Here is a 14,909-nt window from a genome sequence, read left to right on the forward strand (position 1 = left end):
TGGAGGAAGGCGTTGCCCCTCCTTCAGGGGGATCAAACGAGAAGCATCCCGGACAGGGACCCACATGGTTGTTGGTAGGACGCCCAGACCAGACTGCTAATACACAGCCAGCCACGTCATAAATGTGTTACCTCACTAAGCTGACAATAATATGACATCCAAAGGCTAGTGGCTTTATAATTGTCTAATCTCCATAGTTACATTGCACACTATGCATTTTGGCATTGAGGATTTATGTGAACGAGTCTGGTTAGCAGAGCTCACTTTCAGAAACAGAATCACCCACTTCCTTTTATTGCAAAAAATCAAAAAAGCTAAGGCTTTTAGACCCTTACAGATGGCATTCCATCGCACTCTGCCTCTGAGTTGACCCATTTCCAAACTTAGTTTCCCCTTTATTCGCTACTATTGGCTACTATGGGCTACCTCACCCCCCTTTCGTTCCCCCTTTCCCTGCCACCTACAAGAGGTAATGATGGCACTGCCACATATGTTTCTTTATGGCATCCTGTATAACCATGTGACACGTGTGACTGTTTTAAGACAACCCAGGCAATTCCTGCGATTACTGTATCTACACTTGCTCTCCCTCACAGCTCCCTTCTGCTCTTCCTTTCCGGATTCATCAGCTTTCCTTTCCGGATTCATCAGCTGCTCGGACACAACCACCTGCTACTTCTCCCAGGGCTCCTGATGCTACTGAGCCACCCCCTCTAGAACCTCCTAATCCTGAATCCCAAACTGCTGCTCAGCTTCCTACTATTCCACTGCCACCGGATCCTCCATCAGCTCCTGGGGCAGCTACCTTGTCCAGTCAGCCACGTCATACAGAAGTTCACAGAAGGTTCCTGCTGCCATTTTCCACTATTGCTTCAGTACATTCTGGCTGCAACCTCCCCGGATGCCACCTGCTCCACCACAGGGATCGATACCCACTGTTGCTGGCCAGACTGTGTCCTGGCCTCGCCTGACCCTAAAAGCCAAAGATGCCATTCTCTATGTCCCTGGCATAGAGACCCCTCAGAAACTCCAAACTACACCATCATCTACCTCAACCACTGCCTTACCAGATTATCCCACAGGTGACCTAAACAGGTAATAGAGCAACTGCTTGCTTGATGCCACCCACCAAGCACACAATACATCAAAGTAAAGTTAAACAGATAATAAACACAGACAACAGCAATGAAAGAAGTCAACAGGCAAAGGGGTTGCAACTTGAAGATTAACTGTAACGTTACAAAGCAGAAAGGAAATGAAATAAAAGGGAATAATTTTTGTGGTTTATTTTCTAGAGGACAACAGGAAAAGGAAGACTTTTTCTTGCATTTGTGGGGGGGCATGCTTAGGGGAAAGCAGGAAACCATTTTGTATGTATATGCATTTATAAGGAAAAGCAAAAGTAAGGAAAGCATGTAAATGATAGGAGCCTCGCGGAAAGTAAAACACACACTAAAAATCACAGAGGTACAAAAGAACTTCTCCTGACTACATAAAGCAACAACAACTCTCCTGATAATAATAATAATTAAAATACAAATTTAGCATTACTAACCCACAGGTATCTGAGCGCTGCTTAGGCGCCACGGCGTGTGGTGCTCGTGCATCGACCTCGGAAGGATGAAAGACTGAGTTTGGTCCTGCCGGGATTCGAACCTGCATCAGCAGGCTCTGCACAGATGTCAAAGTGAGCGCTCTACTTGCTGTGCTATCGGACCGGTTATAACATATGCAATGTTATAACATTGAATTTCGCTAGCACTATCATTCACTCCATTTGTGAGTTTACCCAGGTCGACCTCCCTTCAATAACCCAGCAAAAAGCCTCAATGGTCAAGGAAGTGATATGCGCCTTTTGTAGACTCTCAAACTTAATTTCAGAGGTTCAAAGCTTCTACTCCTGACTTGCTTCTCAAAGTCCCTCACCAGAGTATGAAGGCTTCTCTTTGGCTCAGAGCCTTGAACACTAAATTGAAAGTTGATTCACGAGTTGGAGAACTTGGATAAATCATTGCAAGTTCTGAATTTCAGCTAAAGATTCCTAATTTGAGTGTGGGTTACAGTGCTTAGAAAACCCGTGGGAGACTCGCAAGCCTGCTAAAACTACCCTGTGCAGATAGAAGTGTTGGGTTGAGATCTCTTTCAGAGGATTTCAAGCATCCCTATCATGCAGTGTCCTTATGTTTTGAATTTAGCTAGGATGCAAATGTGAACATTCTAGAAAGATGAGAATTCCCTAAATGGAATTGAATAGTTAGAAATCAAAATGATGAAAATATCAAAATGATTTGTTAGCGGCACGCTATCCCAGAGTGATATGAGAGTTTTGAGTGCTCAGGGACACATCTGATGAATTTCATTAAGACAGAAGGCTAACTTTGCTGTCATTATGTGGCCTTCAAATACGTACAGGTGAGAATTGAATAAAAAGAAACTGTTAAGAGTCAATTTACTGCTACTGCTGTTATGCTAAGATATGAAAGTAATCTTGACACATTCATCTCTTCACAATGCCCCCGCCTATCCCCACGTGCCCTGCCCCGTACTGACCAGCGACCACCAGCACCAACAGAAAATCACAAACACATCTCCATCAGAGCCTTGTCACACCTCCACTCAACCAACAGATCTTTTCTGTGTGGCGTTGGTGTGATCACTTTCCCCAAGACTGCTGCTTGATGCAATGTTAGTGGCCCAAGCAGTGTTGCCCAAGGTTTGTAACTTTATTCTGTGACTAGCTCTCAACCTCCTACCACAACTGACAACCATGCAATTCTAACGAGCACCCTTCGCATTCCTTTATGTCTTCATACAACAGATGAGCATATCATACACTCCCTCGCCAATTACATCTTCTGACATCTACCACCAAATTCTACCACCTCATTTTATTGCCTACACCAGCTTACATGCAGACAACGGGTCTGCCCACCTACAACCACCAATCGATGACCGACTGAAATGTTTCAGGTGCAGTGAGATATGTTCATGTCATGGCCACGGCACCTCTCAGCTGCTCAGTCAAATTCCTACAGTTCTTTTGCAGAGAAGCACTTACCAACCGGTAGTGTATCATAAAGCTTTGCAAATGAAGAGCCTTGTTTTCAGGTTTTGTAGGTGTGTCTTGATCGGTGCAATGCATTCCCTCGACTATGATTGACTTCAGAATTGGAAAATACTCCTCCAAAATATATACTCCACTGTATTTGGTGGCTTTTGCCACTTCTAATTACCATCCGTTTCACAACCAGATGGTAACATTTGTATGCCTTGTTTCCGTTTGCTTCTTTCAAGTGTTTTGGTTGTGCTTTCACCAGGATAGGACAAAAATCACCTAACACAAATGCACAAGGTCACAAAGCAGTTGTTCATAAACTGTAACAGGCTAATTCCTAAAGCATCTGGAATGCCATTACACAGAGGAGAACATACTAGGTCATTGGTGCTACAGAATATAGACCAAGGTATCAACAATATGCGACCAGCCAAGTGATTTCCGGGTGGGCTGTGTCACTTTGGCAGAGGAAGGAAAATTCCATGACCTTGAGAAAAACCTGCTGACATAACAAGATAAAATGCAGGCTTTCTTCTCTCCACCAAGGATCAAACTAACACCTGCCCACTTACTCCACTAGATCCCTCGGCAGAATGTACACAGTGTTCAACCACCTCAAAAGATCAGCTGGCACTGATGGGAGAGTTCTCTCCTGGTTTGCATAATTTCTCCACAACCACACCCTTCAATTTATGCTGCCCAGTACTGCCCTGAATCACCAGCATTACAATGTATCTGGCCCTCACCCATGAAACCTACAACAGCAGCTACAATACATACGTCGATGATACTCATGTCCCCCTCAGCTAGAAGATTCATCTAGGGTTCATCAAAATTATATCCCTTCTCAGGTCATCCAGATGCTGCCTCGGGTCTTGCAAGCAAAACTTTCTCTGTATCCACCTTACCTGATAAAAAGGATTTTTAGGAATCACTCTCCTCATCTAGAACACATCCGTTACCTAAGACTCTAGGGCAACTTCAAGTTACAGGGCTGCCAATGGGACACTTTAGCCTCTGTCCTCAAACTCTTGGCTACCAATGGGACTCTTTAGCCTCTGTCCTAGAACTCTTGGCTGCTGAAGGGACACATTAGCCTCTGTCCTCAAACTCTTGGCTGCCGATGGGACACTTTGGCTCCTGGACCAGAACGCTTCGCTGACAATGGGACGCTTTGCCTATGGCCCAGAACTCTTGGCTGACGATCGGACACTTTGGCCTCTGGCCCAGAACTCTTGCCCTCTTTAAATTCTCAGTCATTTCTCCTTCTGCTCAAATTGGACACTTTAGTCTCTGTCCTCGTACTTTTGGCTGCCGATGGGAATCTTTGGTCCCTGGACCAGAACTCTTGGCTGACGATAGGACACTTTGGACTCTGGCCCAGAACTCTTGCCCTCTTTAAATTCTCAGTAATTTCTCCTTCTGCTCAAATGGGACACTTTAGTCTCTGTCCTCGAACTCTTGGCTGCCGATGGGACACTTTGGCCCCTGAACCAGAACTCTTGGCTGACGATAGGACGCTTTGGGCTCTGGCTCATAACTCTTGGCTGACGATAGGACACGTTGGCCTCTGGACCAGAACTCTTGCCCTCTTAAAATCTCAGTCATTTCTCCTTCTGCTCAAATGGGCAATATCACCCACCTCCCACCTTGCCAATGGGTACCAGAGCATGGGTGGAGACACTGTTAATACGACAGACAATAGAATGATAGTCCTATTTAGCAGAATTGACCGCAGAGTGACCTTGTTACATGACTTCTCCATTCCTTAAGTGATGGCCTTCAAGATTTCAGCTGTGGACTAAATTACTGATACTGATCTAAATGCCTCTTCCAATGCTGCTTTGAAGTGGTTCTACACATGAATCCCAATAAAAGCAATGCATTTATCCATTCATGTATTCCTGAATGTTTGTTTTATTTATTTACCCCTTACTGTGCTTTAGGGAAGCATGGTTCATCTATCCCAATTGGTTAATAAAAACATGATACATTGTTAGCTCCCAGTTCTTCTGGTGTCTTGGGATTTGTTGCACCATTTTCAGTATTCTTTATGTTGAATGGTTTTGCATATTATATTTGGAAAACGATAATCTCAAAATAATGTAATAGGATAACACATTACCAGCTTCCACCATGGCAAAGAGAGAACTAGGTAACATTGCTCTTACCTCCTATGGAGATGATTGTGTCGAAGCAGTGATCCCTAAAGGGAAGATTAAGGTTGTCACATACCATCACTTCAACTTCATTCTTCCTTGCAATGTCTACCAGAGGACCACAGTAATCGCATCCCACTGTATACACTTCACTGTTGACGGCGAGATATTTCCCTGTTCCACAACCTATGAAAAACGTAATTGTATTCAAGCAATATGCAATGCCTTCAAATATGGAACATACATTTTATTGGGACCACAAATCATTTTTAGAATTTAATTCAATTTGTGTGGTGTTACTGTACTCATTTAACATAAAATGTATCTTGAATGTACACAGTGAACATGTTATAACTTTGAGCATGCATGAATTTAAATACATTGGAAAAATATATATTCAAATTCAGGTAATTCATTTGGCTAGTGCTGCAAATATCTTTGGAAGGTGCAGGTTTGTTACTTTTTATATTAACATTGAGGAATGGGAAAAAAACATATCATCCTTACAGCTCAGTGGAACAGGGTCCAATTCCCCCTCCCACTCCCCCACCATCATTCCACATTCCGTTGTGTCAGCCCTGACCCTCTATGATGGGGCAAACGACTGCCAAATAAAATCGAGCTAATCGGGTACACTGATGTTGCGGCCATTCAGAGACTCACATTTCAATAGCCGGCTTGATCAGCTGGAATGCCCAGCATTCAGGCCAATCATGGCCTATATTTTTCCTCTATTTAATCAAGAAAGAAGAGACATGTACATAAACCCAATACGTTATCCACAACAAACTGAAACCTGTTTACATAGCCCACTCACCAAATAAAGGCTATGTTAAATTTCATAAATGACATGTATTCAATATTTTAAAATATCATATTTAATTCATTTGCTAAACAGCACAAGTATCAAAAAACATTTACATAAAAAAAGCATTAAATCACATAAAAAATACACAATGTTATAAAAGTGGTGGTAACACCACACATCTTCAAGTTAAACAACTACTTGAACATTCTCCACAGTAGCTAATTCAACTGTTCTTATTTGCTACTGTGCGTAACAGCTAAGCCCGACTTATATAAGTTTCTGTCCTGAATGTTGTTAATAACCGGACATTCTTCAGGGGCGAAAAATTGTCTTGTGCTTCTTTTTGACTTCTCTCTGTAATTCCGGTTTCTAAAATTGAGGATACATACAATACAAAAACGTATTACTACATTGACATGATGGGTTATTTTACTTAACCTAACTCGTCGCAATCACCATTAGGATGCATAAAGTATATATTTAATCAAATACTAATGCTTAAAACTTGTAGCCATTTAAACAAGTTTAATAGACAATCACAATTTTGTCCTTCACTATTCATAGTGTTAGAGAGAGATATATCTAGCACCTATCCCACCTGTTCTCATCAAAACGTGCTTACCAATGCATAGTACAATCATCAAGACCACACACCTATTAAGAACCTTCACTATGGTCCTTACACAGTCTAATAGAGTGTGGCCTCACCTCCATTTCAATACTGACTTTGCTCTCTATTGGGCAAAGTTCAAAACTTTTTCTCAAACCCAATTCAGATACACAGTTTCAAGTTCGCTTTTCATAGACAAACCAATAAGACGCTCTATGTGTTCCTAAATGTACAAAAGGTAAACCACACAGAAAAAGACAGAATGGAAAAGACAAAAAGGAAGGTTCATACCTTTATAGCACTCAGTTCAGGAAGTTATTAATTTCTGAGGTCTGGAGTCATATCCACAACTTCCTAAGTCAAAATTCTATTTTGCTTAATAGCATTCCAAGGGAGTCAAACGTCTTTCCTAGAGTGTAGCAAACACAAAGCCTCACCCTAGTAAGTCATTTAGACAAAAAATACTTTCCAATCAAGAATTACCAAAATATTCCCTAGGCATAAGTACCCCATCTTACCTTTAAAGGAATCTAAAGCCCAATTTCATCAGCAGGGTGCAGTGATTATGCCGCTAACTTGCTCGTAAGGCGAGCCTTCCCATTTATATTGCGCGCTACAATTGTGCGCACATTAATGACGTCATCGCGTCAAAACGTGACGCGATGACGTCATACGTGCCGCGCAACGCCATGCCGTCGCCAAACAAAAAAACATGGTTGCCAAGGTGATCCGCGAAAATGTCAATAGCAATGGTATTGGCATTCACACAACCCAAATGGGCGCAGACCATATATATTTCTTCAAAAAGAAAGAGGAGAAAGAGCAGCATTGAAAAATACTTTCTCTACATGGTTGTAGGGGCCCAAGGGTACACAGATGGTTTTTACCTGCCCCTAAATCCAGAAACTGGAACTATCCCAAGTTGATAGAAATCTCTACTGGTTGAATGTGCCAGATTTCTTAAGAGGCACAATATAATGTTACACAGAGGGTCCAGCACTCAGGTTTGATCGTACACTGATCACGTGTTCTCATGATGTTATCATATGAGAACACTATACGGGTCACCCGCACCATACCAAAGAAACATTTGGTCATTTTCAATAAGTAATACGTAATACAGGATACCCTACCCACCTCATATCCTGTCTTAAATTCTTAGAAATAAATTCCTATTTCACAGTAAAAGCGTCTAGATAGGAAATACCTAAAGTCAATGCATGACACGTCCTATAATATAGAGTAAATACACAGGAAAAATACTTGATCTATTTAATATTATGCCACTCAATATTTTCATTGAGTCCTGTTATATGACTGTTGGTTAAAAAGATCAATTTTTGTTCTAAATTTATTAATTTTCTGTTGATATCTTCCTGTGACTTTCCTTTTACTTTCTTGAAGATGCACCATTTGAAATCCATGAAAGAATGGCCCTTTTCTTCAAAATGTTTCACCAGGGGGGCTTTTTCTACATGGTTCTTAAGGCAACTCTTGTGTTCTATCATACGTGTCTTGCATTTTCTGTTGGTCTTTCCTATGTACAATAAGGCACAAGGGCATCTAATCATGTAAATCACATTATCTGTTTGACAATTAGTATGTTCCTTCATTTGCCATTCTGATTTTAAACCCAAGTTCACAGATGTCATTTTGCGGGTAAGAGGGCACATAATGCAATCGCCACAAGGATGATGCCCTACAACCCTAGGTCTCCCCCATAAAGTGCTCTGTCGTGCTTCAGGGGTATAAGTTTTCTGTATATCATTACGCATCACTAAATTGCGAATGTTGGTACTTTTCTTAAAAGCCACTAAAGGAGTGGGAATGGTCATTATCTTCTTCCAATTCCTCTGGATAATGTTTTTAACTTTATAAGAAATATTACTAAAAGTGTTGACAAATACCAATGGTCGCTCTACCATCTCTCTATTTTTCTTTTCAAATAGCGCTTCTCGATAATTATTAAAAGCTCGTTTGGCTGATTGTTTCACAATCTTGGCAGGATACCCTCTCTCAGTGAGTTTGTTAATCAAAATGTTAGCCCCATCTTCATAGTCCAACCTTGTGCTACTATTACGTTTAAGGCGTAAAAATTGACCAAAAGGCAAGTTGTCACGCACATGTTTGGCATGGTGACTGCCATAATGCAATAATGCATTCTTATCAGTACTTTTTACAAATGGTTTGACCCATAGTTGATTATCTCTGTGGTAAATGGTCAGGTCTAAATAATTGACTTCATTGGAACTCATAGAAGCTGTAAATTTCAGATACCTGTTCTGATTGTTTAGCCACACAACAAACTTGTTAGCTGTTTCTAATGTTCCATGCCACACCATAAACACATCATCAATATATCGTAACCACTGAGATATTTGATGTCTAAACGGGTTAACCCCAGAGTAAATAACAGTTTGTTCCACCATGTCTACATATAAATTGGCTAAATTAGGGGCCATCGCTGCTCCCATGGCCGTGCCTTCCACCTGCATGTAAAATTGGCCCAAAAATTGAAAGAAATTTTTTGTCAGAGCCATTTCAGCACACCATATAATGACAACCGGATGATTGTCCTCACGCTTTAATAAGGTTTCCTCCACTACTTCTAAAGTGGCTCTTTGTGGAATGTTGGTATAGAGAGATTGTATGTCTAAGCACATCAGTATATCGGTATTAGGGTCAAACATAAACCCCTCGATTTTCACAATGGCATCTCTAGTGTCTTGTACATAACTCTTCATTTTAGTTACAAACGGTCGTAGATAAAAATCTACATATTTGGATAAGGGTTCCAAAATTGAATTCACGCCCGACACTATAGGTCTGCCCGGAGGTTTATCCTTGTTTTTATGGATCTTAGGCAATATGTAAAATATTGGAATCCTCGCTGTTTCCCTGGTAAGGTAATCACCTTCCTGTTTGCTGATAAGCTGTAACTCAACAGCTTTATCAACCTTTTCTCTTATCTGTTTCATGATGTCTGGACTAGGATCTTGTTCGATTTTGCAGTAGCTATTGTTGTCTGCCAGTAACCTGTCACATTCTTCTATATAGTCTTTTTTATTTAGGATAACAATGGCACCCCCCTTGTCTGCCTGTCGAATTACTATTTTGTCATCTTTACCCAAATTACGCAGCATCGTAATTTCTGATTTACTTAAATTAGAATTTCTAGGAGTCCCTTTCCTTTCTAATTTCTGAATCTCCCGAAGTACCTTTTTTTCAAAAACCAATGATTCCGGGGAGTGGGTATGTTGGGGGGGGCAAAAAGTAGATGGATTTCTCAACCCACTTTAATTAGTGTAGATACTAGCTGGTTGGTCCTCAAAAAACTCTTTTAAATGTACCTTCCGCATGAAGGCGTTGAATTCCAATCTGAACTCAAAAGGATTGTGATATTTAGATATCACAAAATTTAGACCCTTATTGAGGCACTGCTCCTCTTCCTTAGTCAGAGTCTTACTAGATAAGTTCACTACCAACCCCGATAACTGCGTGTCTGTATCCGGTCTGTTGACCAATCTTGTCGACTGTTTCCTCTGCCTAAAAAAGGTGGGCGTCTGGATCCATTTCTTATATTCTGGTTACCTCTTAAAAATCGACCTCTTTGTAAAGGGGCATTAGTATTTCTTCCTCTTTGCTCTCCCCCATTAGTGTCTTCATTGTCATTGGGTATATCACCTTCCTCACTAGAGCTATAAGAAGTGTTCCTGAACCTCACTTTTCTGTTGGTTTTTTGTCCTTTGACAGGTGCTCCGAAGTTATAATCTTTCATAACATATCGGAAAGCTTTTTCATGTTCAAAACTGACTAAATCTTTTTTGAGCCTTTTAATTCTTTCTGCACTAGATTCTATTTTAAAATTCTGCATTTCTTTCATATGTGCTTCTAGTATCCAAATATGTAGATTTTTATCTACGACCGTTTGTAACTAAAATGAAGAGTTATGTACAAGACACTAGAGATGCCATTGTGAAAATCGAGAAGCCACTACTTCTAAAGTGGCTCTTTGTGGAATGTTGGTATAGAGAGATTGTATGTCTAAGCACATCAGTATATCGGTATTAGGGTCAAACATAAACCCCTCGATTTTCACAATGGCATCTCTAGTGTCTTGTACATAACTCTTCATTTTAGTTACAAACGGTCGTAGATAAAAATCTACATATTTGGATAAGGGTTCCAAAATTGAATTCACGCCCGACACTATAGGTCTGCCCGGAGGTTTATCCTTGTTTTTATGGATCTTAGGCAATATGTAAAATATTGGAATCCTCGCTGTTTCCCTGGTAAGGTAATCACCTTCCTGTTTGCTGATAAGCTGTAACTCAACAGCTTTATCAACCTTTTCTCTTATCTGTTTCATGATGTCTGGACTAGGATCTTGTTCGATTTTGCAGTAGCTATTGTTGTCTGCCAGTAACCTGTCACATTCTTCTATATAGTCTTTTTTATTTAGGATAACAATGGCACCCCCCTTGTCTGCCTGTCGAATTACTATTTTGTCATCTTTACCCAAATTACGCAGCATCGTAATTTCTGATTTACTTAAATTAGAATTTCTAGGAGTCCCTTTCCTTTCTAATTTCTGAATCTCCCGGAGTACCTTTTTTTCAAAAACCAATGATTCCGGGGAGTGGGTATGTTGGGGGGGGCAAAAAGTAGATGGATTTCTCAACCCACTATAATTAGTGTAGATACTAGCTGGTTGGTCCTCAAAAAACTCTTTTAAATGTACCTTCCGCATGAAGGCGTTGAATTCCAATCTGAACTCAAAAGGATTGTGATATTTAGATATCACAAAATTTAGACCCTTATTGAGGCACTGCTCCTCTTCCTTAGTCAGAGTCTTACTAGATAAGTTCACTACCAACCCCGATAACTGCGTGTCTGTATCCGGTCTGTTGACCAATCTTGTCGACTGTTTCCTCTGCCTAAAAAAGGTGGGCGTCTGGATCCATTTCTTATATTCTGGTTACCTCTTAAAAATCGACCTCTTTGTAAAGGGGCATTAGTATTTCTTCCTCTTTGCTCTCCCCCATTAGTGTCTTCATTGTCATTGGGTATATCACCTTCCTCACTAGAGCTATAAGAAGTGTTCCTGAACCTCACTTTTCTGTTGGTTTTTTGTCCTTTGACAGGTGCTCCGAAGTTATAATCTTTCATAACATATCGGAAAGCTTTTTCATGTTCAAAACTGACTAAATCTTTTTTGAGCCTTTTAATTCTTTCTGCACTAGATTCTATTTTAAAATTCTGCATTTCTTTCATATGTGCTTCTAGTATCCAAATATGTAGATTTTTATCTACGACCGTTTGTAACTAAAATGAAGAGTTATGTACAAGACACTAGAGATGCCATTGTGAAAATCGAGGGGTTTATGTTTGACCCTAATACCGATATACTGATGTGCTTAGACATACAATCTCTCTATACCAACATTCCACAAAGAGCCACTTTAGAAGTAGTGGAGGAAACCTTATTAAAGCGTGAGGACAATCATCCGGTTAGTAATGCTTTCATTATATGGTGTGCTGAAATGGCTCTGACAAAAAATTTCTTTCAATTTTTGGGCCAATTTTACATGCAGGTGGAAGGCACGGCCATGGGAGCAGCGATGGCCCCTAATTTAGCCAATTTATATGTAGACATGGTGGAACAAACTGTTATTTACTCTGGGGTTAACCCGTTTAGACATCAAATATCTCAGTGGTTACGATATATTGATGATGTGTTTATGGTGTGGCATGGAACATTAGAAACAGCTAACAAGTTTGTTGTGTGGCTAAACAATCAGAACAGGTATCTGAAATTTACAGCTTCTATGAGTTCCAATGAAGTCAATTATTTAGACCTGACCATTTACCACAGAGATAATCAACTATGGGTCAAACCATTTGTAAAAAGTACTGATAAGAATGCATTATTGCATTATGGCAGTCACCATGCCAAACATGTGCGTGACAACTTGCCTTTTGGTCAATTTTTACGCCTTAAACGTAATAGTAGCACAAGGTTGGACTATGAAGATGGGGCTAACATTTTGATTAACAAACTCACTGAGAGAGGGTATCCTGCCAAGATTGTGAAACAATCAGCCAAACGAGCTTTTAATAATCATCGAGAAGCGCTATTTGAAAAGAAAAATAGAGAGATGGTAGAGCGACCATTGGTATTTGTCAACACTTTTAGTAATATTTCTTATAAAGTTAAAAACATTATCCAGAGGAATTGGAAGAAGATAATGACCATTCCCACTCCTTTAGTGGCTTTTAAGAAAAGTACCAACATTCGCAATTTAGTGATGCGTAATGATATACAGAAAACTTATACCCCTGAAGCACGACAGAGCACTTTATGGGGGAGACCTAGGGTTGTAGGGCATCATCCTTGTGGCGATTGCATTATGTGCCCTCTTACCCGCAAAATGACATCTGTGAACTTGGGTTTAAAATCAGAATGGCAAATGAAGGAACATACTAATTGTCAAACAGATAATGTGATTTACATGATTAGATGCCCTTGTGCCTTATTGTACATAGGAAAGACCAACAGAAAATGCAAGACACGTATGATAGAACACAAGAGTTGCCTTAAGAACCATGTAGAAAAAGCCCCCCTGGTGAAACATTTTGAAGAAAAGGGCCATTCTTTCATGGATTTCGAATGGTGCATCTTGAAGAAAGTAAAAGGAAAGTCACAGGAAGATATCAACAGAAAATTAATACATTTAGAACAAAAATTGATCTTTTTAACCAACAGTCATATAACAGGACTCAATGAAAATATTGAGTGGCATAATATTAAATAGATCAAGTATTTTTCCTGTGTATTTACTCTATATTATAGGACGTGTCATGCATTGACTTTAGGTATTTCCTATCTAGACGCTTTTACTGTGAAATAGGAATTTATTTCTAAGAATTTAAGACAGGATATGAGGTGGGTAGGGTATCCTGTATTACGTATTACTTATTGAAAATGACCAAATGTTTCTTTGGTATGGTGCGGGTGACCCGTATAGTGTTCTCATATGATAACATCATGAGAACACGTGATCAGTGTACGATCAAACCTGAGTGCTGGACCCTCTGTGTAACATTATATTGTGCCTCTTAAGAAATCTGGCACATTCAACCAGTAGAGATTTCTATCAACTTGGGATAGTTCCAGTTTCTGGATTTAGGGGCAGGTAAAAACCATCTGTGTACCCTTGGGCCCCTACAACCATGTAGAGAAAGTATTTTTCAATGCTGCTCTTTCTCCTCTTTCTTTTTGAAGAAATATATATGGTCTGCGCCCATTTGGGTTGTGTGAATGCCAATACCATTGCTATTGACATTTTCGCGGATCACCTTGGCAACCATGTTTTTTTGTTTGGCGACGGCATGGCGTTGCGCGGCACGTATGACGTCATCGCGTCACGTTTTGACGCGATGACGTCATTAATGTGCGCACAATTGTAGCGCGCAATATAAATGGGAAGGCTCGCCTTACGAGCAGGTTAGCGGCATAATCACTGCACCCTGCTGATGAAATTGGGCTTTAGATTCCTTTAAAGGTAAGATGGGGTACTTATGCCTAGGGAATATTTTGGTAATTCTTGATTGGAAAGTACATTTTTGTCTAAATGACTTACTAGGGTGAGGCTTCGTGTTTGCTACACTCTAGGAAAGACGTTTGACTCCCTTGGAATGCTATTAAGCAAAATAGAATTTTGACTTAGGAAGTTGTGGATATGACTCCAGACCTCAGAAATTAATAACTTCCTGAACTGAGTGCTATAAAGGTATGAACCTTCCTTTTTGTCTTTTCCATTCTGTCTTTTTCTGTGTGGTTTACCTTTTGTACATTTAGGAACACATAGAGCGTCTTATTGGTTTGTCTATGAAAAGCGAACTTGAAACTGTGTATCTGAATTGGGTTTGAGAAAAAGTTTTGAACTTTGCCCAATAGAGAGCAAAGTCAGTATTGAAATGGAGGTGAGGCCACACTCTATTAGACTGTGTAAGGACCATAGTGAAGGTTCTTAATAGGTGTGTGGTCTTGATGATTGTACTATGCATTGGTAAGCACGTTTTGATGAGAACAGGTGGGATAGGTGCTAGATATATCTCTCTCTAACACTATGAATAGTGAAGGACAAAATTGTGATTGTCTATTAAACTTGTTTAAATGGCTACAAGTTTTAAGCATTAGTATTTGATTAAATATATACTTTATGCATCTTAATGGTGATTGCGACGAGTTAGGTTAAGTAAAATAACCCATCA

At 40.1% G+C, this 14,909-nt stretch overlaps 1 protein-coding gene across 1 annotated transcript in view; it reads right to left on the minus strand.

The window, feature by feature from the left end:
• The window catches only part of TRMT9B (tRNA methyltransferase 9B (putative)), a 277,924-nt gene that overhangs the window by 48,679 nt on the left and 214,336 nt on the right, over positions 1 to 14,909 (minus strand). Inside the window, exon 3 of the mRNA XM_069631601.1 lies at positions 5,227 to 5,400. Within this exon, the coding sequence (XP_069487702.1) occupies positions 5,227 to 5,400 (174 nt within the window). The remainder of the gene's footprint in view (positions 1 to 5,226; positions 5,401 to 14,909) is intronic.

Source organism: Ambystoma mexicanum, chromosome 6q, assembly GCF_040938575.1.
Source record: "Ambystoma mexicanum isolate Mex_15411 chromosome 6q, UKY_AmexF1_1, whole genome shotgun sequence".
Lineage (NCBI taxonomy): Eukaryota > Metazoa > Chordata > Amphibia > Caudata > Ambystomatidae > Ambystoma > Ambystoma mexicanum.